General features: G+C 36.2%; 2 protein-coding genes and 1 long non-coding RNA gene across 3 annotated transcripts; all 3 read left to right on the top strand.

Annotated features, from left to right (window-relative positions):
* The first annotated feature begins 5,737 nt into the window (after positions 1-5,737).
* On the top strand, positions 5,738-12,312 carry LOC109236397. Its single transcript, XM_019402571.1, has 5 exons — positions 5,738-5,776; positions 11,709-11,801; positions 11,882-11,980; positions 12,062-12,194; positions 12,290-12,312. Exons 1-5 carry the CDS (start codon positions 5,738-5,740, stop codon positions 12,310-12,312), a joined length of 387 nt encoding a protein of 128 aa, XP_019258116.1.
* A 72-nt stretch (positions 12,313-12,384) lies between these two features.
* LOC109236400 lies at positions 12,385-13,203 on the top strand. The gene is made up of 3 exons (XR_002069484.1): positions 12,385-12,427; positions 13,032-13,081; positions 13,169-13,203. It is a non-coding gene; the product is annotated as an uncharacterized LOC109236400 (long non-coding RNA).
* A 2,015-nt stretch (positions 13,204-15,218) lies between these two features.
* On the top strand, positions 15,219-17,268 carry LOC109236390 (transcription factor FER-LIKE IRON DEFICIENCY-INDUCED TRANSCRIPTION FACTOR-like). Its single transcript, XM_019402564.1, has 4 exons — positions 15,219-15,804; positions 16,388-16,576; positions 16,669-16,842; positions 16,962-17,268. The coding sequence occupies exons 1-4, from the start codon at positions 15,289-15,291 to the stop codon at positions 17,064-17,066; spliced, it is 984 nt and encodes a 327-aa protein (XP_019258109.1). The 5' UTR covers positions 15,219-15,288; the 3' UTR covers positions 17,067-17,268.
* Positions 17,269-24,334: the final 7,066 nt, after the last annotated feature.

Genomic DNA, 24,334 nt, shown 5'->3' with positions numbered 1-24,334 from the left:
TACTGGCTGGTAGGTTGAATCATGGGAGATCACAACTATTTGATCCGGATTTGATTTAGCAAGCTTTAAAGGAAGTTATATCGACATGAGAACGACTTCAGACCACATAAAGCAGGCAAAAGGGCTGTAAAAAAATTAAATAAATGTGATTTAAAGTTCAATAAAGGTGAACAGTCCTTTGAGGGGTTTTCTCTATAAGAAGAGTCATGAGGTTAATTAGAAAGATCGATATGCTCGTGATGGCCATAAGATTCAAGCTCAATGATGTGGATTTTGATGAAATTTTGAATTCAAAGGATGCCCAATTGTTATTCTTGACAAACAAATGCAACAGTTGAGCGTGAAGAATATTGCTTAAGTGAAAGTGTTATAGCGCAACAATTCGACTGAGGAAGCTACGTTGGAGTCAGGGATAGACATGTGGAGCAAGTACCCACAACTCAATGAGATGTCATATACACTATCTAACTCGTTCGAGGACGAACAAGAGTTTAAATGGAGGGGAATGTAATAACCTGAATATTTTTTTTCATTCTTATAAATTATGAAATTTGAGAATCAGTTTTATTTATAACTATTGGTTCAATTAGTAAACTAATGGGAGGAAATTTATCATAATATATATAAAATAGTGTATTAAACAAATAGTTCATGTATATAAAATAGTGTATTAAACAAATAGTTCATGGACTAATACATATTACAAATTTAAAATTTGAGATAAGTAACTTTAGATCTAAAAAGGATAACACATGGGCCGAACCCACCCTTTTTTTTTACGTGTAAAATAAGGAATTTTTACATTCCTATGCCACATAGGAAACCTTGTTACCCTCAATGTTTAAGGTTTGACTTAATTACATTTAGTATATCAAATTACCAATCCTATACCATAGTGTATTTTAAGGGTACAATTAATGCAGCGTATATCCCTCCTTAATTCAAGGTACCGTATATCCCACCCCTCCCACGTTTCTCTCTCCCAAACCCTCACCCACGTTTATGTACTGTTATTAAACATAAAAAGAATCATGTAACTAAAATTATATTTCAGAGAAATTCTTTAGTTCTTATTTGTCTTCAGAGGAACTCTTTTCTTGGTCCTTCCAAAAATGTGTCGTCAAAGTACGTACCTTACAGAAATTTGCAGAAAACGATATCAAGTAACTGGTCGAGCTTAATGATCTTCAAAAATAAATTAGGTAATTCGTATCTTCAAAATGGGTTTCGAAAAGAATAATGAATGGCATACGTGTCTAATTTCTTTACGCGATCAAGTAATTAGTGTAGAAATTTTAGTCGTTTTTGATTTGTGAAAACAGAAAACAAAGCATCTACAATCAGAATACAAATAATCTACAATTTATCTACAAAATATCTACAAGCTGGGTACATTGAATTTTAATATCCCAATTCCCATTCAATTGTAGTTTAATTGGGATTTTCGACATAATTGCGTTTTTGCAGAAGATTTGTAGAAATTTTAGTCGTTTTTGATTTGTGAAAACAGAAAACAAAGCATCTACAATTAGAATACAAATAATCTACAATTTATCTACAAAATATCTACAAACTGGGTACATTGAATCTTTATATCCCAATTCCCATTCAATTGTAGCATAATTGGGATAATTGCATTTTTTCAGAAGATTTGTAGAAGTTTTAGCCGTTTTTTATTTGTGAAAACAGAAAATAAAGCATCTACAATCAGAATACAAATAATCTACAATTTATCTACAATTTCTGCAATATGTCTTCTTCTTCTTCTTCTTCTTCGAGTTTCAATCTGAAATTCAGTCAAAACCAAGTCTAATCTACACCGAAACCCCTCAAAATTGAGATATAAACTCCAAACCAGATTCCCGATTATTTTCAACAACACCCAATCCAAACAAATAATGATTTTTGAAAACCCAAATTTGAATTCAAAGCTTTCAAGTTTTTTAATGGCTGTCAATGGTGGGATTGCTGCTCTCTTTTCATTTGCTTTGTATTACTGAAATTTGCGATTGAGAAATAGAGAGAGATGTAGAGAGAATGTCGACGAACTGAGCTTCTGAAGAACTGATTTCTACAATTTGATTCGAATTTGTTGACGATTTTGTCTTTTTTTGATTTGTGGCTTAAGGAAAAATATCGAAGAACAGAGTTTTTGCAGAAAAGAGTCTATGTAATTTGATTTTAAATTGAAGATATAGGATTTGCGTTTCAAATTTGATCTGAAGGTCGCCAAATCAATTAGAATATTCTGTTCCTGATTTGTAGCGCGCCTAATTAGGAAGGAATCAGCTCATAATAATTAGTATTTAATGAATGGTATAATAATTGTAGAAAAACTGTGAACATGGCGGGTAAATATAAAACTATACACATTTTTGATAATAAGGTTTCATATATGGTATAGGAAAGAAAAAGTGTCGTAAAATAACTTGGGGTGTAGAGATGATAATTGTGGCTTTTAGTAGTAGAAAGAAAACATGCACAAGAGCTTGGGGAAAAGTATGGCGACGCACAAAGAGACTATCTGGGGAGATTTCTCAATATTTTCAAAGGCTTCAGGTACTATTAAACTTTGGAATACAATTTCAATTTATCTAAGCCAAGTAGTAATTATGAGATAGTATTACCAATCATGATATGGTAATGATTGGAGCAATTACAATCAAGTGTAAGAATATGAGTTCCAACTGAGAACTTGTTATTAAGGGATCAAATTCGGACATTACCCATAAAGATACTGTTTTGTATCCTTAGTATTAATATATTTTAATTTTTATTCTAGAAGTATTATAATTACTCTATATGTACTACTTTATGGGGAATTGTAATTTAATATTGAATAGAGTCAGATATTGAGATATGATTATACTTTTAAGAATATGATATTGAGGTATAAAGTAATGTTGTTTAATGACAAGCTTAAAATTTAGGAAAAATGAGAATTGACTCGTCAGTTGGCAATAAGATTGAAACTTAAACATGTATTTGAACTCATAAGATTATACGTAATCAAATATTTTGTGATTTACTTCAGGATTTGATTAGTTGACCTATAATTGACTTTAACTTTGACTTGTCCAAATATTATGAACAAGGGTCACCTGAATTAATTCGGACATGTTATTGAGTATTTTGGATAGACAGAGGACATGAAGGCTGTTTAGTTGATGTTTCGGATGTTGCAAGGTCAGGGTACAAGTCATTTAGCGAGGTAAGTGCGACTTTAAGCTTTGATACTTGCTTTTCTAAAATTCGTTTTGAAAGTGTTTTTTCTTTGCCTGGTCCATGTGTTGGGACAAGCGTCCACTTGGCAGAATCGGAGGTCTTAGACTAGCCGCAAGTATATTATTTTATGAAAAACACATTAAAAAGAAGAAAATTATTTTATAAGTTGTTTGATAGTTTGATACGGCCGTGCGCCATGATGTTGAGTTTGATAGTTTGATTCGGCTGTGAGCCATGGTGTTGAGTTTGATACAGCTGTGCGCCATGATGTTGAGTTTTATACGGCTGTGCGCCACGAAGTTGAGTTTAATACGGTTGTGCGCCACGATGTTTAGTTTAATACGGCTGTGCGCCACGATGTTGAGTTAATACGGCTGTGCGCCATGATGTTGAGTTTAATACGGTTGTACGCCATGATGTTGAGTTTGATACGGCTGTGCGACACAATGTTGAGTTTGATACGGCTGTGCGCCATGATGTTGGGGCATTGTGTATGCCTTTGTACATCACCCAAGCATTGTGTATGCTTCTTTATATATTTGGGGCATTGTGTATGCCCTGTTACATATTTGAGGCATTGTGGTGCAAATTGTGGACTCATATGTGTGTTGGTAAATTTCTTTCACTGCAATTATGATAAGTCCTTAGTGGGTATTCTTGGTGTTTAATTCTTAATAACTCTGTTGATACACATATATTGAGTTACTGTACAATTATCATATTTATTATATCATTTGTGTTGTGGTGTGTTTGTATTTTCTAACACTTGTTCCAGAGGTATATAGAGTGACGGGTCGAGGATCTTACTGGGTTATATTTATATATAACTCACTCCTTACCTACATGTCTATGCAGATACTATTTGTGAAGACGGAGCTAATAGCTGACGAGTTCGCTAGAGTTGATTCGGTTATTGAGGTGAGCCGCCGCATTGTTCGTGGAGGCTGCCAAAAGAGTCTTTATCATTTATTCATATGATGTCTTTTTGTAATTCTCTTAGATGCTCTATGGTCTGGTGTAGAATTTTGGCTAGAGTTTTAATTTAATTTTTTGAGATGCTAATTGTTCATAATTAATTATCAGATTATTTGGATACTCCTAATTAATCAAATATTGCAAAGTAATGGTTAAAGTATGAAAGTATGGTTCGCCTGGCAGGCGGTGTTAGCTAGGTGCCGGTCTCGTCTAGGGGTAACTTGGGATGTGATACATATGATAATCAATAAGAAAAAATACCATCAAGGGAATAAGTAAACCACCAACATAGTGAATTCTACTACATGTGAATACCTTTAAGCGATATATATATTTCATGGTCATTCCACATTTACTACTATACTGATGAATACGGGGGCCTATGATAGCTCTTAATCATCTCAAATAATATTAACTCTGTATTAATTAATGTTTCTTAAGCTGAACGGACTTGTGTACATCGTTAAATCTCTCCAAATATCTGAATTTATCATAATCCCACGAAGTCAAGAGCGGGGTAGTTTTTCTTAGAAATTCCATCTCAAAAAAAAAAAAGAGAAGAGAAAATCAAATTATCTTGTTTTATATTAAAGGTCATTTTAAAGTACAGCATAGTACTCATGGTATAACCCCATGAAATGAATATACATGGTGATAGAATACTGGGGGTACGCTAAGAACTAATAACTATGATATTATGTGTACCCCAGTATTATTTTGATAGACTACAGACCATCTGTTGCTATATTACTATAATCATGGATACACGGAATGTTCAGCTATTAGCAAATAGGTATGTCTACTATCACATACCACTATATATCTTTTATAGTATTGGATCAACAAAATACACCAAGTGGCATGTTTAGTGTTTAAAACATAGATTCTTTTCAACTAGTGGGGTATTAAACAGCTGAACTAAAGTTTGATCAAAGTAATAGTCATTTAAGTGGTTTAAACATCCTCACATATATATATATATATATATATATATATATATATATATATATATATATATATACACACACACACACTAGATATTAAATTGAGAAATCCTGAACAAGGATATGTTGGAGCCATGGGCTTAGTAAATTAGATCTTTATCTCATGCCAATATTAATCGTTCTGTTGCAGGAATGTACTTCAATATTTATCCTGTATATTATGCTGGAGATATATCATGTCATTTTATGCCCCTGGAGTAAAAAAGATCAGCATGGCCTAGTAAACAAGATAATATCGAACATGAAATTAGGGACTAGAGGATTTGATAATAGTCGACAGCGTGAGAATTTTAATGGTCGGGGTGATCCTTTAGGCTAATAAATTTAGGACCCCCCACCTTGTGTTTCATCAATTATTTGTGTTTAATAATGAACTTCCTGAATTCCTTGTTTTCTTAGCTCTGATCACATAGACTAATTCATAAGTGATCACACTTAATCACTAACCCATGTTTAGTGAGGGCTAATATTTGTTAGTAGATATTGAGAATTATAGTTATTTTGGTAATGATAAAATTCGCTGAGATAATATCATGGCGGCTTATAAAGAGCAGACTGACCTGATTGAGCAGGTACTTATAAATACATACTATTTAGAGATAAAAGGTCTTGATTTCATTTTAAATTTTTACGGCCTCCTCCGACGATGATGATGACGATGATGCCGAAAGCAAGAGCGATTCCGAGAGTAGGTCTGATAGCGTTTTAGGATCTGGGCATGAAGTCAGCGAGCATGTTATGTTATTGAAATCTACATTTAACAGAACCGAAAGGCAGTATAACTTCCTGCAGACTCTACCCTGTCTATAACTAAAGTCTACTCAAATACTATTCAAAAAGAATATCTCATTCAAATTTTATCTCCGATACATTTTAAACTTTATTTAAAATGTATCATATTGGTATGTTTGGGTAAACAATAGGTTTACCCTGGTTTGAGTGTAATAGAAATGGTCAGGGCGTATAAATGGCACTCATCACCTAATATTATTTTGCAAGAAAAGGTAAACTCAATCAGCTTTTCCCTAAATTGGACTATGACTCATTTTATATAATGCTATGTGAATTTGGCAATCAACTGTGGATGAATAATGCTATTCACCTGATTTGGCACTCTTTTCAACGTACCATGTTGAAATTCCTTATGTTGTAAAATAATAAAAATTTCATAGTCGGGAATTGTCGCACAAGGCTTTTGTATAAGTATAACGCTGAATATTGTCAACATTTGGAGAAACTCATTATAGGCAAAGTTGGTGTCCTCCTTCGCGTTCGCATAACCAAGGAATTCTCATCACTAATCCATTACATCGTTGATGGAAAGATATTAAGATAATTTATTAATTGTAAATTAATAAAGTGAATTATTAATACACGCATGTAATGGGGAATTTTCTTCTATAATCCATGCATAATTTTGGATTATAGAAGAAAACATCTCCTGGCATGTTTTTTTTTTTTTTTTTGGAACAAAGCATTTAAAGAATGAGATGACCATTAAGTCATATCCTTGGTAGGGAGCGCTCCCCCCCGAAAGGGGCCCTACGCGGCGCGAATCCGGATATAGTCGAGCTCCAATGCGAGTACCGGACATCGGGTGGGAAACCAAAAAAAAAATATCCTTGGATAGAGAGATTAAAGAAGAGAAAGTATTGTGTATGTCATTTGATAGGTCTTTTGAGTAAGATGTTCGCTAGCAATCAACACAGATAAGCAATGACTTCTGACAAAAGAAATCCTTAAAGCCACTGGAAAGGGTTTATGATTATACAACCCATATTTGATTATACTCACTTGTGGACATGGATTTATAATATCGCTTAATGTTTTTAAAGGTAGTAGTGAAAAACAATATGGATGAGTCTATTAAGACAATAATTATTTACCCCACACCAGATATACATGATAAAGGTTTGCATACCCCAGTTGATAGTGTCTATAGGGAGGCCATGTGGTTTACCCCTATCACTCAAGTGGTTTGGAGGATTATGGTAAATCTTGAACAAGAACAAGCATGGCTATGGTGAAGGTATTCTTAAGTGAAACTATAATGCAATTAAAGTGGAATAGGATGTATTGTTAAAGAAACTTATAAAGTGAATATTCCAGAGGACTGAGATGACGATCTCCGCAGCAAAATAGGTTTTCTATTCATATGTTATCTGAGCTACAAAAGACATGTATAAATGTTATAATATTCAATATTTCAAAGTAAAATTTGTTTACTAGTGGTGCTCGCAAAACCCAGTTATCCTTGTCCCGAAAGTACAAGATCAAAACTATTTGAGGTTAACATGATAGAAAATATAGGTAAGTAACAGAGAATTAAAGGCTTTGAGACGTGAAAGATCACTATCTTTCAAGAGTTATTGCCTGTATATACTTTAGGGACTACGAGCAATTCTCTATCAGGATACAACAAAGCCTTAAACATACGTGCAGATTGAATACTCTACTTCTGGGATGTCTTCCGTATTTATAGATAAGAAAATGAGACTTTTCTGAAGAGACGCCCTTTTTCACGAATAGCCATAACTCTTTTTGTTAATTAAATAACAAAAAGTTGTTCCAAATAAAATATGAAAAATAAGCCCCAAGTCCAAGTCCAAGTCATTTAGATATATAATTAAGTATATATATAAATACACATATTCTTCTAAATGTGTCAATTGTTCATTTTATTGGACTTAATGGGCCAAGCTTTATAAAGCAACTAAATGGCTTTATGCCATCGGTGTGGGACTCCCATATATACAAACTATTCTTAACAATCTCCCACTAGTTTGTAATATATCTCATAATATCATGCATATCGAAAAGTATCTTATATAGATCTGAACTTTTCATTAGTGTAAGTATCTTAAAGTTCAACGAAGTTATTGGTATCCTAAGATTTGAACCACAACTCCATTTGTCAAATCGAAAGTATCACACACATAATATTATTACGTAGAGAAACAATCCAGTATTATGCTTTAGCACTTTTATGGCCATGTGCTAATCCAAATTCATGAATATTTACAAGATCAACTCCTTAAATCTTGTTAGAAGCGGCAGCGCCTCAATATTCATATAGGTGGAAATAGACTTTATGTCTCTGTTACTACAGACATTTGCTAATTCCATTAAGAGTTAATTCACCCTCGTTCTTGTAACAGTATGCACTTGGAAGTTTGTCATTATGTCCCTGTTATTAAAGACATTTAACAACTCCTAAACTTCTCACATAACAGTAAACAGTACATACGAATCTAGGCTCTAATTGAGAAGATTCATGCTTAATCAACACAAGCAACTTGTTATTACCCATTGAACTTAACCCATCACTACAAGAAAAATCCTTATCTAAGACCAACTTTTAGGGACGGGTTAATAATCCCATCGCAAAAAATATATTTTTGGGACGAGATTATATTGCGGTGCCTAATGATTTATTTTATTGCGAAGATGTTAATTCTGGTCCCTAAAAAAATTAATAACTGGTCTCAAATTATAATTGAGGGGCCTTGAGGTGAGAAAGTACCGCCAAATATTATACCAAAATATTAGAAAACTATTATTTTCTAAAAAAACAGGCGCCAAAGCAAATTTATTGAGACAAAAGTCTAAAAACTAAAACTCTCTGTATTCTCCAAAAACAAGCGTGCATAGATTTGCCCTAATACTCCGCCTAGCTCTAGAGCCCACATCGCTTATCTGCGTTTTCTCAAAACTCAAATTGTGAATTTCTGCCCTAATATCCATCTCGCCTTTGAGATTAATCCAAGCTATGCCTCCTCTGCTCTTTTTCTTCTCTGTTGTTCTTCGCTTATCTGTTGTTCTGCCCTAATATCCATCTTCTCTGTTGTTTTGCCCTAATGTTCATCGCTTATCTGTTGTTGTTCTTCTTCTTCTACAATTACTACTTCTCTAACATCAAAAAACTGGTAAGGTTTCGTACTTTAGTATTTTTTTATTTTGTATAATTAGTGGAAAGATTATTGGGTACCCGCTACCGTCTATCTATCTAAGGTTTCGTACTCTGGTATTTGAGTTGGGTTCCTAATTGGATAATTCAATTTCTGAAGTGTATTCAAGTTTGTGGCTTATTAAATTTATGTATTCAGTGAGAGATTTACCGAGCCAAAACAGGTACTATGTATATTGTCATATTACAATGTTGATTTACATATGAAAAGATACTGTCATATGTGATGGAACAATGTGTATACTGTCATATGTATTTTAGCATACCTGAAAAATAATAGCATCTAGAAAGAAGCAGTCTTATAGTTGCGCACGACTGCTTTGGATGATAAAGACTCTATGTTGATAAAATAAGAAAATTCAGTAGGTTGACAAGAAGTTATTAATACTTTCTTTAATTGTTCTTATTGTTCTGTTCTTCTGAAGCAAAGTTCAATTTTGCTATAGAGTCTATGTTCACAAGAAAAATAATTTACTTTGATGTAAGAATTGCAATTCCTATTCAAATTAATTGTGTCGTAAAGTATACTGTTTACGATTTTCTTTGTTGTAAGTACTTATTTCTATCTCGGAGCAGGCTATAAGAAACCATGTATGAATGTTTTAGGAAACAACATCTTTAATTACAAGTTAATTGATAATCTTTTGTCTAAATCAGAAGAATCATGGGCCTGCGTTGTCCTTTGGCCTGCTGCACTTCTCCGTTTCTTTAAATCTGATGTGTTAATTTGATCTCATGAATGGTACGTACTATTGCTATAGCTGTAAAGGTCTTTTCTTGGCTGAGATCTTGAGTTATCATGTAGATATGTAGAGTAAGCAGATTTTCAGATTTTGTTATCCATTACTGGAACGCAGTGGGCCCGAATAGAGCGAATGTATGTATGTATGTATGTATGTATGTATAACTCCAACTAGTTTGGGATTGCTCGTAGTTGATTGATTTTTTTATCATTTAAGTACGCGGAGATCATTACCTGTCATATTTAGTGGTTTTTTTGGCTATATTGGTAATCAGACTAGTGTTGAAGTATAATGTGGTATGAGCATTGTAAGTTTTTATGAGTCCTGATTTGACTAATGAAGTTCCGGATGTGACTGTAAGTGTCATTTACCTTGCGAAACACTCACTTAGCTAAATCAAACTAAGCAGCTACAAGTTAAAACGTGAATAAATGTGGTTTAGGTAGTTAAGCTCTAGACATGTCATATGTAGAAAGTATAATGCAAGAGAAAAAACTGCTATTGTTTAACTAGTTGACAGGAGCCACTGTTAGAATATTTTGCGGTATACAGGCAGAGACTGTTTCATTCGATGCCCTTCAGATTTGTACATGAGTGCTTAATTCTTCCTTTAGTTCCAGCAAGAAACACATTTGCCAAGCATTATTCCTATTCTGGGAATGATGTTTGCATCTTCGAATAATAGACTCTTTGCTACTTTAGCCATGATTGCATTGTATTTATCTTTATTATGCTGTTTGGGTCTTGGTTGTCCATTAAAGATGAAACAATAGTATAAATCTCGTTGTTTCAAGTGAACATTGGACTCAAAGCGGTACTTTTTGGAATCATGGATGATATCTTGCCTGATAAGATCAACCCGGTCCATCTATAAAGCACTGCTAATACTATTTGTATTTGTTTTCTATTACTAAAAAAGGTTCTTGGTGCCAGTTCTTTACCTTAACCATTTGTTTGAATGATTTTATACTCTTTGCTGCTTTGAGTCATAATTAGTGGCAAGATGCTTAAATGCTAAATAGCCTGTAACTTATGCTTTAAATGTTTTGACATGTGATGTTCATTCTTTAATTTGGCAGTCAAAATAGCTTCAGGTTTTATTAAAGGGGGTTTGGTAGGCTAACTGCTTGCGCAGAATGATACAGCCTTTGGCAACGGATTGTTTATAAGCAAGAAGTGTTTTGGACCCGAATAGAGCAGAATGTGTGCAGATGATTCATGTAGCCGAGTCCAACTTAGTTTATGGTTTCGGTTCACCTGAATTGAGATCAAAAGAAATTCTCCACTGATAACAAATGGTTATCCATTAACCGCAGAAAGTCTTATACTCTTATTTAAAAACCATAAGCCATAAAGATTATGCTTGTCAGGCAGTTCATCTATTAAGATGGAAAAATCCTTTCTTCTTTCTGAATTCTCTTGTTTTGTCATTCTCACCCTCTATTTTCTATTTTCTTACAAGTGAAAACAATTCAGAATAGGTATTTAAGACGGGTTGCTTATTGCTGATGTCCTCTTTCATCTTTTTTTTAAGCAACAAGTTGGTCTATTAGAATAAATTAGGATGAAAGGGAAGGTCTATGTTCTGCTCTGTTTTAAGTTCTTATTTCTTTGTTCATCCACGCTTCTGATTTTCTCATTTTTTTAGTTCCTGTGTCTTTGTTCTTGCTCTGCCCTGTTTTCTCTGTTCACTTGATATTCCTGGAGGCTAAGTTTGAGTTTAAGCTTTTTAGAAGCAACTTATGTTTAAGTTTATTAAATTTCTTACATTTAATCTTAATGTTTCACATATAGGCGAGAAGCAACAGGAATGCGGCAAATCGAGCTAAGTTGAAGATGCTTCATCATATTGGTAGCAAGCCTATTCGTGAGATCATTTATCAAAAGGTATTATCATAAAATTTCTATTTTCCTAAGAAAATATTTACGAGCTATTCTTTGACATGTTTGCCTTTGATGATGTAAAGGGCGGAAAAGATGGCAACCCACCGGATTTGGCAACAATTTTCTTTGAGACCCGTAAGAAAGATAACAAGCTTGTTGAACCTGAAGCAATTGAAAAACATGTATGTTTGGAAAATTGATAATGTAAATTACTTGAAATTATGTGAATTCTGATTTTAAATGTTTTTTTATATATTTTGTAGGCTCAAATCGAAGAAATAGTTCAAGCAGATCCATCTCTACCTAGCATAGAGATTGTAGAAAAATGTTGTGGACCTCAAACTCGTAGCCATGTATTTGGCTTTGGGGGTGGAGTGAAGGCGAAAGAATTGAAAGGTGAAACTTCTTCAAAAGCTGAATTACTATCCGCGCTACGTTCAACTCGAGAAGAAAATAAATCTTTGAATGAGGAAAACAAATCCTTGAATGAGCGCTTGTCTACCTTAGAAGATGAGATGAAAGAAATGAGGAAAATGAGAGAGTACTTTGCTGCTCAACAATCACATGTCCTGCTTACAACGACATCGCCCGTTTCAACTGAATGACCTCTGTTTTTTTCTGCTGACCAAGTTAGTAACAATATACCCACCTCCTTCCCGATCTCCCTTTAAATCATTATATATATATATATATATATATATATATATATATATATATATATATATATATATATATATATATATAAAATTTGGTTTTGTATCTGATAACATTCATAACCTAGACATTCCACCAAGTAATCCCTATGAGAAGCAATAAAAGATTAATAGTAATCTGATGCATTTGTTCTATTGTAAAGAGCAAAGTTGGCTTGACGAGCATAGATGAGAAAGCAAAAGAGAATAAAGTGATTTATTTCTTAAGAGAGGGTGAAGTGATTCTTTCAAAGAAGAAATGTGGTTTCAAAATGAAGTATTAAGGTAGCAGAATAAATGTATCTTGCATAAAATTTAGGTACAATTCAGAGGAGAAGGCTTTCTGGAAAAGGTTAAAATGCAAATATATATGGAGTCCTTAATAGCTAAACATATGGTCGTGGCATTTGAATGCTTTTTTATCTTTTAGTTGGTCTCTTGAATGGTAAATCTCGAATTGTCGTACCGGGATTTAGCGAACCAAAGTAAGATTAATCATCCCAAAGCTTTTCTAATTAATTTTTTTTTAATATTGTTGTAGCCTTGTTGATGTTGCTGGATAACACCTTGTGAATTTAGACTGCTTTTGGGGTAAGCGATTTAACTATTGCTCATATAAATTATATATGTTATTTTACCAATAGTTATTTATTATTTTAAAAACTTTGGTACTTACAGGTTTTGAAGATTGAAGATACAAGTCAAGATGCAAGTTTAGAAGATGCACAAGCTATTATTATTTTGCTAAATATGTAATGCAAAACTTGATATCATAGTCTAGCTCAGGATGTTAGCTAAGTTTTTTTTTGTTGAGGTGTTGAGAAAACATAGAAAGTAACATCATCATGGGATTTGAACTTGATATATTATCTTTTTATATCTGGATTTTCAATACCAATTTGATATTTGTTGATAAAAATTACTTTTTGTTGCATTGAGCTTTTAGGACTACTCATGGTTATTAATAGACCATGAATATTTTGCTAAATTACAAAATTATTTTAAATTGGGATGTCGTCTCTAAACATAATCTAGGACTAGCTGAAGGTTGGTCGAGAAAATGGTTTAACGACCGGATGTTTTGTCGGTCTCTAAGAAATAATTTAGGACTAGTTGGCGTTGGTCGCTAAAAAGATTTAACCAAGGGAATATATATATTTTTCATCGTCTATTAGGGACGAGAAATGTAGTCTCTAAATGTTATTCACGACCAGGTTTTCTTTCCATCTCTAAAAGGCAATTTAAGACTAGATACAGTTGGTCGCTACAAAGATTTCACTGGGAATAAATATTTTTTTATCGCCTACTAGGGACGAGAAATGTGGTCTCTAAAAGTATTTCACGACCAGTTTTTTGGTCCGTCTCTAAAGTGATTTAACGACCAGGTATTAAGACCCGTCGTTATTCACATTTAGCGACGGAGGCTATTACGACGGGTTACGACCAGCCTTTTCCCTTCGTAATTTATCCTTTTAGGACCGGATTTCAACTTTTAGGGACCAGATTTCCCTTCCTTAAAGGCCGTTTTTCTTGTAGTGCATGACACCTAATTTTTTCGGTCCTAACAATATTGTCACATCAATTCATGAGACGGATGGAATAACATCGTACAGAACATTAAAGCATAAAACTTAAATGATCATCAATATAAGTAAACTAATTTGAGACATACAGACAAATCAATTTGAGAAAAGGCATGTTAAGTACCTGACCCCTTCCTTATGTTAAATTTATTATCATGTCGATTTCAAAGAGAAAGTTAGTGATTGTGATCTTAGCGTAAATGTAATCTATGTAAAGTTTAAACTTCTTCTGGATGGATTCGCAAAGTGAGTAGTGACCAGTGAGTACATTAAACCTTATATCAAAATTAAACTAAAAATAGCAGTGCAATCTTCTATTAAATACTTCCTCTGCTTTAGTTTATTTGAACCTATTTCCTTTTTGGTCAGTTTCCAAAAAGAATGACTCCTTTCTAAATTTGGAAACAATTTAGTTTAAATTTTCAATTTTAACTTTAATGAGAAGTTTTTATAGCCACACAAATACTCTGCACCCCTTTCTAACTTGTTTAGGACTACAAATTTCAAAAATCTTCATTTTTCCTCTGTGCCTAGTCAAACAGGTTCACATAAATTGAAACGGAGGGAGTACAGTTTAACTAGTTCTATCACGATGTCCTCTCTTTCATCACTAATACCAAAATTAAAAACAATGTGTACGTGGTTCCACTTCATTTGTATGCGTAAAGCATGTCTCCTTCCTAATATGTCATGTCAATTTCAATGAAGCTTAGTATCGTAAAATACTTTGGGATACAGTTGCAAACTGAGAGCAATGAGTATATTAAATCATGCCCTATAATTACTACTTAGCTATTATATGAAGGCAGAAATAAATATTCCGAAAGCATCTTTACTTATATATAAGTAAAATAATGTCATGACGTCCTTCCTTTCATCACCATTGCTAAACCAAAAATGGAAGTAGTAAGTACCTGGTGCAGCTTCATCTGATATTCCAATTTAATATTTCTTAAGAAGAATCTAATGTCATCACTTCACTAACGAATAATAATGATATAAAACTAGGTCACCATTTGCCAACTACTTTAGGGTTTTAATACTAGTTCTAACTTCACCAGTAATTATTTCGATTCCTTTAACGCGTTCTAATAAATATATATAAAAAATAAGATACTTCTTTCCGTCAGCTATAAATTCTCTACAAACCTCTCACCATCAACCCATCTTGCTTAAACAGTAAAAGAGAGGAAACATTAAATAGCAAAAGAAAAAATGGAGAGTGGTAATGCATATTCAACAATGCCAATGGAAAATGTTAACGATGTTGAGCTTATTAATTTCATGGACGAGGCTAACTTTGAACAATTTATTGAGCTCATTAGGGGTGAAACTGCTGACCCTATTGTGAAGTTTTGCCCCAACTATGACTGCGAACACATTACAGGTTGTTTTCCTTCGACTGATGTCCAATTTGAGCCAACACCAATGGATATATTCGATTGGAATGCTACAAACATATCTAATAATCCTATTTCACTTTTTTCTTCGCTCCCCGGAGAAATGAAGCTCGGGGAAGAAGAAGAGGAGGACGAGGACGAGGACAACAATGATTACGAGGAATCTTCTGGGACAACAACTACCACCACCACGAATATGTTGCCGGCAACGCCAACGAAGAAGAGCACGAGGACTGACCGATCAAGAACTTTAATTTCCGAGCGAAAAAGAAGAGGAAGAATGAAGGAGAAGCTTTATGCCTTGCGTTCCTTAGTTCCTAATATAACAAAGGTAAGAAATTGGAACGCTGTATGCTTGATACAGACAGTATGAATTTTTTTACCCTACTTTAAGTGCACCATGTTATTTACCTTACTTCCTTGGTTACTAGCTTATCTTTAACATAGATTTATTTATAAATAGTTTTGAATGAAAAAATAATGCCAAAAGAATCTTTGCACTATCTGTATATTTCGAAAAGGTAAATTACTACTCCGTCCGTTTCAATTTAGATGAGGTAGTTTGACTCGGCACGGAGTTTAAGAAAAAAAAATACTTTTGAAACTTATTGTTCTAAAAATTTAAGGGGTAAAAGCTTTGTGGGGCCATGACATTTGTGTAGTTATAGAAACTTCTCATTAAGAATAAAATAGGTAAACCGAGAATTTAAAGTTTAATTATTTCCAATGGTAGAAATGTGTCATTCTTTTACTAATAAGAAAAGAGCTTATTTGAGCTTTTTCTTGACACGTCCCTATCACGGGTTTTAAAAATTGGAAGGCTTGTTCTCATTTAACCGTGTTTTTTTTTTGTTTTGTCTTTTTCTTTTTTTGGTTAAACCTAGTTCTGAATGAAGAAAATGTTTTTCTCGCAGATGGATAAAGCCTCCATAATAGGAGATGCAATACTATACGTACAAGGATTGCAAACGCAAGCAAAGTTACTAAAGGCAGAAATAGAAGGTCTTGAGTGTTCCTTCAATGAAACGAACAATAATCCATTTCAGAATACCAAGCAAATGAAATTGATGACCCATTATCCAGCATTCAAGAGGATATCGAAGGTCTGTTTTTACAAGAACCAAATTCTACGCAAAATATATAGCATTTAAATCAAAAGCAAAATGATAGTAATTAACATGCTAAACTAATGCAGATGGACGTTTTTAAAGTAGAAGAAAGGAGCATTTACGCGAGATTAGTATGCAACAAAGGGCGACTAGTTGCTGGTTCTCTTTTCAAAGCTCTCGAGTCTCTTTCTGGATTCAATGTTCAAAGCTCCAACTTGGCTATTTCTGCCGATGATTATATTTTGACCTTCACTCTTAATGTAAGTTCACATATAATTAATTAATTATTTTCCTACTGACTTCTGAATTATATCTATTCATTTTCTCGCATATGAGCAATATTAAGTTTTTGCTTTTTTTGGTTAAAATGAATAAACAGGTAAGAGAATGTGAGGTGGACATGAACTTGGCCAATTTGAAGCTTTGGATAGCTAGTGCTTTTCTTAATCAAGGGTTTTACATCGAGACATTACCATTGGCCTAACATTTCATTATTGTAATTTTGCAAAGTTTCTATCCTATCAACGAATGAGAAATGTCATTACTTATCGATCGTCATTTGTAACTTTTTATTATTTAAAGACACGTATTCTGAAAGAGTAAAGTTTGTAAAAATTACAATGGCGCGCAAACTGTGTACATGTGACCGACCTAATTGTTTATTACGTTTGACCTTTTTACTACTACTTTTTGGAATCAAAAACTGTCAGGGCAGTACTTGATATTGGTCGACGATCGAGACCTACAGCCATGAAAAACATTGGAGTGAAATTTTGCATATGTTATTTTGTATACGGTTAAAACCGGGCCTATTCGATTTTACTATTTGATCGAGCTAGGGAATTCCACCAATGGTCGACCTCGCGATGGATCAGACCGAGGTACAAGGATCACTGAGTTCGAGGACCGAGATACCTATCGTAAATCGAGGCCAGTAGCGATCGAGACCAAATGAGACAGACATCGAGCAAAACACAATAACAGAAAGGTGAGATATCCGTGACTAGCCGAAGATCATGGCGTAAATCTCGGAACAAATCAGATCAAGGGCGGTTGTTTAGTTAATCATGGGATTCGCTTCCGTAATTAGAAATGTACCATAACTAGGATTCCTCTGCTATATAAAGAGGGTCCTAATCATTTTGTAACCACCTTATATTCACGCATATCAAAGCAATACAATACTTTCTAGCTCATATTCTTGTTCATCGGCTAGTTTGTTCCTTAATTATTTTGGACACCGATCAGTTTGAGGGTACTTAAGCTCGAGGTTGAATCACGTTTCAAGACTAGTTTACTTTGTTTCATTGTTAATCTTTACTGCTAATCTTTACGTTTAACAATTGGTATTAGGTGAAATCACGGTTTCTTAAAACCACATTATATGTTTTATTGTTACCCAATTTTTAAGGTAAACAGTTTGGCACCTACCGTGGGGCTAAGGATAATAGTAATTGCCTGGTATTAATTTTCATGACACACACTACTTTACACTTGTTCTTATGAGTATTTTTTATTTCAGGATACACATGTCTAACTCGCAAGCAGTACCCACTCACGCCGATGACGACCTCGGATTCCTTGGAGAAAACGATAATGTAGCCGCCCAGGGATCGAAGTGCCTCCAGATGGCCACGAGGGAGTACCAATCGCAGAACCCATCGATGTCGGTTCACACATCGCCTTAAATGCAAATATGGGCATTGACCCAAGGAATGGTGTCCGCAGAGATGCCCGAGCAGTCGATCAGAACGCACAGAGTGGTGGAGAAGGCGGAATTAGCCTTCACATGATATTCGAAATGTTACAGGCTCAACAAGCTGCTGTAGCGCAACTCCAAAATCATAATCGAGCACCAAGCATAATTGAGCTCGAAATATCACAAGAAGTTGTTCATAGAATCGAACCTGTACCGGAGAAATCGAACGTCAATGAATCAGGGACCGACCCCGCCATTATGAAGACGCTCGAGGAGCTCACTAAGAGGATCGAATCAGGTGAAAAGAAAATCAAGGCTAATGTCAAAATGGTAGAGACGTTCAGTTCACAGGTTGACCAAATACCTGGGGCACCCCCGATTCTAAAGGGCTTGGATTCGAAGAAGTTCGTGCAGAAGCCTTTCCTTCCAAGTGAGGCTCCGAAGCCCATTGATATCCCGTATGCCAGAAATCCCCAATTACAATGTGACCACCGATCCAAAAGAGCACGTCACTTCTTACACATGCACAATAAAGGGGAATGACTTAGAAGATGATGAGATTCAATCCGTTCTACTGAAGAAATTTAGAGAGACTCTATCGAAGGGTGCCATGATATGGTACCATAACATACCACCCAACTCCATTGATTTGTTTGCTATGCTCACAGATTCTATTCTAAAAGCCAACACCGGATCCATCAAAGTTGCAACGAGGAAATCATACCTCTTCAAAGTAAGAAAAAAGGATAACGAGATGCTTAGGGAATTCGTATCTCGATTCCAAGTGAAGATAATGGATTTGCCTTCAGTCACCGACGACTGGGCTGTTCAAGCTTTTACACAAGGTTCATCGCTCGGAGCTCCATAGCCTCACAGCAGTTGAAGCAAAATTTGATCGAATATTCAGCTGTCACTTGGGCCGATATACACATTCGGTATCAGTCAAAGATGATCAACTAGGGACTCCAATTGGTTCGATTTATCCCAGCAGGCCCATAGACAGAATTAAAAGAGACGTCAATCGGGAGCCACAATCAAATAGAGATAGGTACCAGCCATACAGTGGAGATCGAAAAAATAACAGGCTCGGACACAACCCCGTACGGAATGATAGAAGGATCTATCGGGGACAGAGTTCCCAGGGGCTCATGAGCAAAAGCAGTTTTGATAGGGATACCCGGTCTAAGAAAGCACCTCGACTGTCAGAATACAACTTCAGCGTGGATGCGTCAGGTATTGTATCAGCCATCGGTCGGATTAAGGATACTAGATGGCCCGGACCCTTACAGACTGATCCAGCTCAAAGGAACCCTAATCAAATGTGCAAATGCCATGGTACCCATGGTCATTGAACTGAAGACTGTAGACAGCTAAGGGAGGAGGTATCACGTCTATTCAACGAGGGTCATCTTCGAGAATTCTTAAGTGATCGGGTCAAGAATCACTATAAAAACAGAGATTCGAATAGGCAGAACGAGCAGGAAGAGCCACAACGCGTAATTCATATGATCGTTGGTGGGGTCGATATCCCCCAATGATCGGTATTCAAATGCACCAAGGTGACGATCACAAGGGAAAAGCGAAATCGGGACTACTTACCTGAAGATACCTTGTCTTTCAACGATGAGGATACAAAAGGGATCAAACAGCCACACAACGACGCGCTGGTAATATCTATCCCTATGAATAAAATTCAAGTTAAACGTGTGTTGATGTATCCACGTAGCTTGGCAAACATCATTCGAGTGAGGGTCGTAGAGCAACTCGACCTCCAGTATCAAATCGTGCCTGCATCTCGAGTACTCAACGACTTCAACATGGCAAGTGAAACTAGCAAAGGGGAAATCATGTTGCTAGTAAACGTGGTATCTAGGAAACAAAGTTCCATGTAATCAAAGGTAATATGAGGTACAACGCACTGCTCGGAAGACCTTGGATTAATAATATGAGGGCGGTACCTTCGACGCTTCATCAAGTCTTGAAATTCCCAACGTAGGAAGAATCAAAACAGTGTACGGCGAACAACCAACCGCCAAAGAGATATTTTGAAATCAACGAAGTAGTACTAGTATCGACGATTTCATCAACAAAGGGATCAAAGTCAAAGGGAAAACAAGAAGTCAAATAGCAACCACAAGCCCCGGCCTCGGCCCCATTAGAGGAGCAGGAGATCTTCGAGGATAAAGATTGATAGAATATATTCAATAGAGAACCAGGTTCTCTATCAGGTTCGACAATTACACACATACACACACACACACAGAACAGAAGTTAAATGACAGGAAGAATTTTACGTGGAAAATTCCCAGCTCCACGGGACTAAAAACCACGACCTACCCTTGTAGGATTTCAACTTTACTACTGAGCAACTTTCAGATTAAAACCTGTGCAACCTAGGAATTAAACTCTTAATCCCTCACTAACTTGTAAAACACCTATTACAAGCCATTTTGCAATAACTTTATTACAAAGACTTTGAAACTTGACTAACTCTAGCCAAGGCTTAAACACACAGGTTTAAGGTTTACAAAATGTTCCTATAAAGTGCTTCTAAATAAGCTGGATAGGAATTACAATTCGAAGAGCTATTACAATGTTATAACTCAACTAAGGTCACACAATAACTCGATGTGGGAACTGGTCAGCAGTTGCTTTGTTCTTTGTTCTTGAGCTTGCTCGCTGAATGGCCACGTGAGAGAGATTTTTTGCCAAAATCTCTAAGTGTTCAAGTTAGTTGTTTTACCTCCCTTGAATGCATATATACATGTGTGACCTCACCAAGAATGATGCAATCAAGGTAGGTAAGAAGTCTTCTCCGGAAAGGTTACTATAGCACTATTCTCCACAGTGGCATGTGCAGGCAGCAACTTTCCAACTGTAGAGTTGACTTCGTACAGTATCCTCGAGAACTGATATGGACATGTTCCCTCAGCTGTTCCTTCCACTTTGAGGACATGAATCATATTCCACGCTGAGTCCCTACTTGGAGTCATGTGAACTTAAGGTCTTATGAATGTGTAACCGGTTCCTTATCTGGTTCTGGATAGCAAGTTTGTTAGGTCATCAAAACATAAAGTAAAGTACTTATAATCTAAGTACATGTAACCTATCAATTTCTCCTTTTTTGATGATGACAAACTAATAATTGAAAATCCTAGAAGGAGCCACAAACGAACCAGATTGTGAATCAGAAGAGCCTTAAGTTCCCCCTGAAACTATGCGTTCACCCTGTTATTCAATTAAGTTCTTCTCCCTTAAGTTCCCCCCTGAAACTATGCATTCATCCTTTGTCAGTACCTGAACTTTTGTGAGTTCCCACTTCCCCCAGTCCCCCCTGAATGAGGTTCCCAGAAAGGAACCAGATTGTGAACCAGAAGGACCTTAAGTTCCCCCTTTCTAATCTGTATTTTGTTTAGTCAATTCAATTAATAATCAGCTCATCAATTAGCTCATCTTCCCCCTTTTGGCATCATAAAAAGGACAAAACAGGTTAGTAGCATAAAGAAGTCTAGCATAGTTAACTCATTCCACTTATGTGCTCACAACATGATAAAAGACAGAAGTAAAAGAGCAGCAACATAGATAACAAAAAGGAAACTACTTGCATTAACAAGAATTGGACTATTACAGGCAGGAGCAGAGTCATTGTTTTACATGCACGGTTTAGAACAAACAAAAATAATTACCAAAAATATCAAAACATCACCAACAACAACTTAAAAGGATAGACACTGAAAATTGGACACCAAGGGGATATTCTTTAAGGGACACTGGAGGAATAGGGCTTGGAAGAAGAAGTAATAGTTTGGAGGACAAGATCCATGCGAGCATTCGCGGCCAATTGCTCATTGAGCAGCCTTTCCTTCACGTTCTCCACCTGTTTCCTTAGTTCGGCATTCTCCTTTGTTAGGCGTGCAACCTATGAACTGTGAGAACCACTGGAACCAGGTACCTCTTGCAACTGACTAAGCTGATTCTCAAGAATCGCGTTCCTAGCCTTCAACTTCCGGATCTCCTCTGTGGCACTATTCCGAGCATTTATCATCTGAGAGATTGTGGAAGTGCTTCCAGCTCCTCCGACTTTGTAAATACACTCACACTCCTCTAGAGTAGTTTTTGAAAAAGATTGCTTTTTGGTCCCCACCTTGGCCTGACCCAGAGGTACTTTGAAAAACTCAAAGACTTTTTGTGAGAAGGAACCCATATGGCAGTCCAGGATTCCCGTCTCTGAGGTTCTCTACCTTCTGCATATGCTCAATCATTATGGCAGGAAAATTGATGGAGGAGAAATCGTCCAAATTCTCAATAAGGAATAGGTCAGCTTTGGACGCAACAGACCTTCTTTCAGCGCGGGGAAGCAAAACTTTGTTGACCATCTCAAAGAGCGGCTGGTAAACTGGAAGGAGTGACTTCTTATGCACCTGTTCCCCATGATGTACTGCTTGTCCTTGACAATGGCATTTCTTAAGTTTGATGTGCAAGCACCCTGTACAGATGACACTCCTTCGGTAGGAACACCCAAAATTTGCCCCAATAAGTCAGAATCCATCACTATGTCACCCCATTTACCAACACATAGATTTAATCACCATTTACTGTGAAGAGACGTGTGTAGAAACTCCGCACCTCGTCCTCATACACTATATGAACCTCCTTTATAAACAAATTGGTCCCCTATTGAGCATCACACATAGCCACTAGTTGTCTCATCCCAGCGTTCTCTATAATGTCAGAGCCAAATGTGCAGCCCCACAACACTTTTTGATTCCGCAGCTTCCTTTTCGCAGACCTCATAGTTTTACTCACTTTTTCTTTCTTGACAGAACCAGGTTCCTTATCCTCATCATCATCATCTCTCTTTCTTTTTATTGACTTGCTAACAGACTTTTCCTTTTCCAACGACTTGCTCTGTCTATGTTCACCAGATTTCTCCACTTCATTCTCATCAGACTTTTCACCATGCTTCTTCACTGTCTTGTCACTAGAACTTTTTGACACCTTTTTATTGGAACCAGCAACACCACTCTTGGAAGAACTCCAAGCACCCTTAGAGGTGTGCTTTTCAGAAAGAGAGTGCTTCTTCCTTGAATACTTTCGGGACAAGGAACTAGGCTCCTCTTTGGTTTCCTCATCAACATTCACTACAGGAACATCCTCTGCTTGTACCACTTTTCCATTTTTGACCAACCTTTTCCTTCTTTTACTCCTTTTACTCTTCTTGAGGGCAGACTCTAGAGCCTCCTTTTGCTGCAACATAGTAGTGGGTCGCTTAGGAGGTGGCTCTAAAGCTACCACTGGCTTAGTCCTAGCCCTGATGAAACTGGCATACACCAAATCATTTGCGTCTTCTTCACTGTCAGGATTTGTCTCAAGCACTACCATATTCAAAGGCTCAACATCGAAGTGGGGTGAGGGAGCAGGATTAACACTGACCTGGGAGGATGACTTTTGACCCGGTTCTCCATGGAGGGATCAAGTTCATTATTTGGGTCCCAGTAGCATCATCTTGTGTCGGCTGTTCAAAAGGCACAATTGCTCCCTCTTCTTCTATTTCTTCCCCCTGTGGCTCAGACCCCCCTGCACCTTCCTCTATAATGATATCATCTGATTCAATGGACAAGGTATTCTCTATTTCCTCCTTTTCTTGTGGTTCTATGGCGATTTCAACAGACAAAGGAGTGATGCCTTCAGAGTCATCACTTGTTCAGGAGATCTCAGTCTCTTCATTGCTATTCACCCGTTCTTCACTCAAGTGCTCAGCCACGTATAGGGTAGAAGCTTCCCGAACAAGGTTCCTTTGTTCACTCTGTTGACTATGTTTGACTGGTGAGACCGGAGGAGGGCAAACATCTTTAGACTTGCTTAGAGGAGGGGTGGACTCGAAGAGGGTAGGAAAATGAGTGGAGTGTGGAGGAGACTCTTCTTTAGGGTTTGGAGAGATGTTCACCGCTGAACTTCTCACTGGTGAGGACTTGATCACAGTGCTATCAGGAATGCTAACGGTTGCTTGTTTTTCAGATATGTCGAGATTATTCTCGAGGGACTGTGCATTT

This window comes from Nicotiana attenuata, unplaced genomic scaffold (genome assembly GCF_001879085.1).
Source record: "Nicotiana attenuata strain UT unplaced genomic scaffold, NIATTr2, whole genome shotgun sequence".
NCBI lineage: Eukaryota > Viridiplantae > Streptophyta > Magnoliopsida > Solanales > Solanaceae > Nicotiana > Nicotiana attenuata.
Note: the sequence above shows the minus strand (reverse complement) of the source record. Positions and strands in the feature narration are given on the sequence as shown.

Bases quoted from the DNA above. Each gene is read 5' to 3' on its own strand.
- LOC109236397 (XM_019402571.1), top strand. From the start codon at position 5,738: ATGGCGGCTTATAAAGAGCAGACTGACCTGATTGAGCAG. The intron at 11,802-11,881 runs GTATTATCATAA...GATGATGTAAAG, and splicing joins GTGAGATCATTTATCAAAAG to GGCGGAAAAGATGGCAACCC. The intron at 11,981-12,061 runs GTATGTTTGGAA...TATATTTTGTAG, and splicing joins CTGAAGCAATTGAAAAACAT to GCTCAAATCGAAGAAATAGT.
- LOC109236390 (XM_019402564.1), top strand. From the start codon at position 15,289: ATGGAGAGTGGTAATGCATATTCAACAATGCCAATGGAAAATGTTAAC. The intron at 15,805-16,387 runs GTAAGAAATTGG...TTTTTCTCGCAG, and splicing joins TAGTTCCTAATATAACAAAG to ATGGATAAAGCCTCCATAAT. The intron at 16,577-16,668 runs GTCTGTTTTTAC...AAACTAATGCAG, and splicing joins CATTCAAGAGGATATCGAAG to ATGGACGTTTTTAAAGTAGA.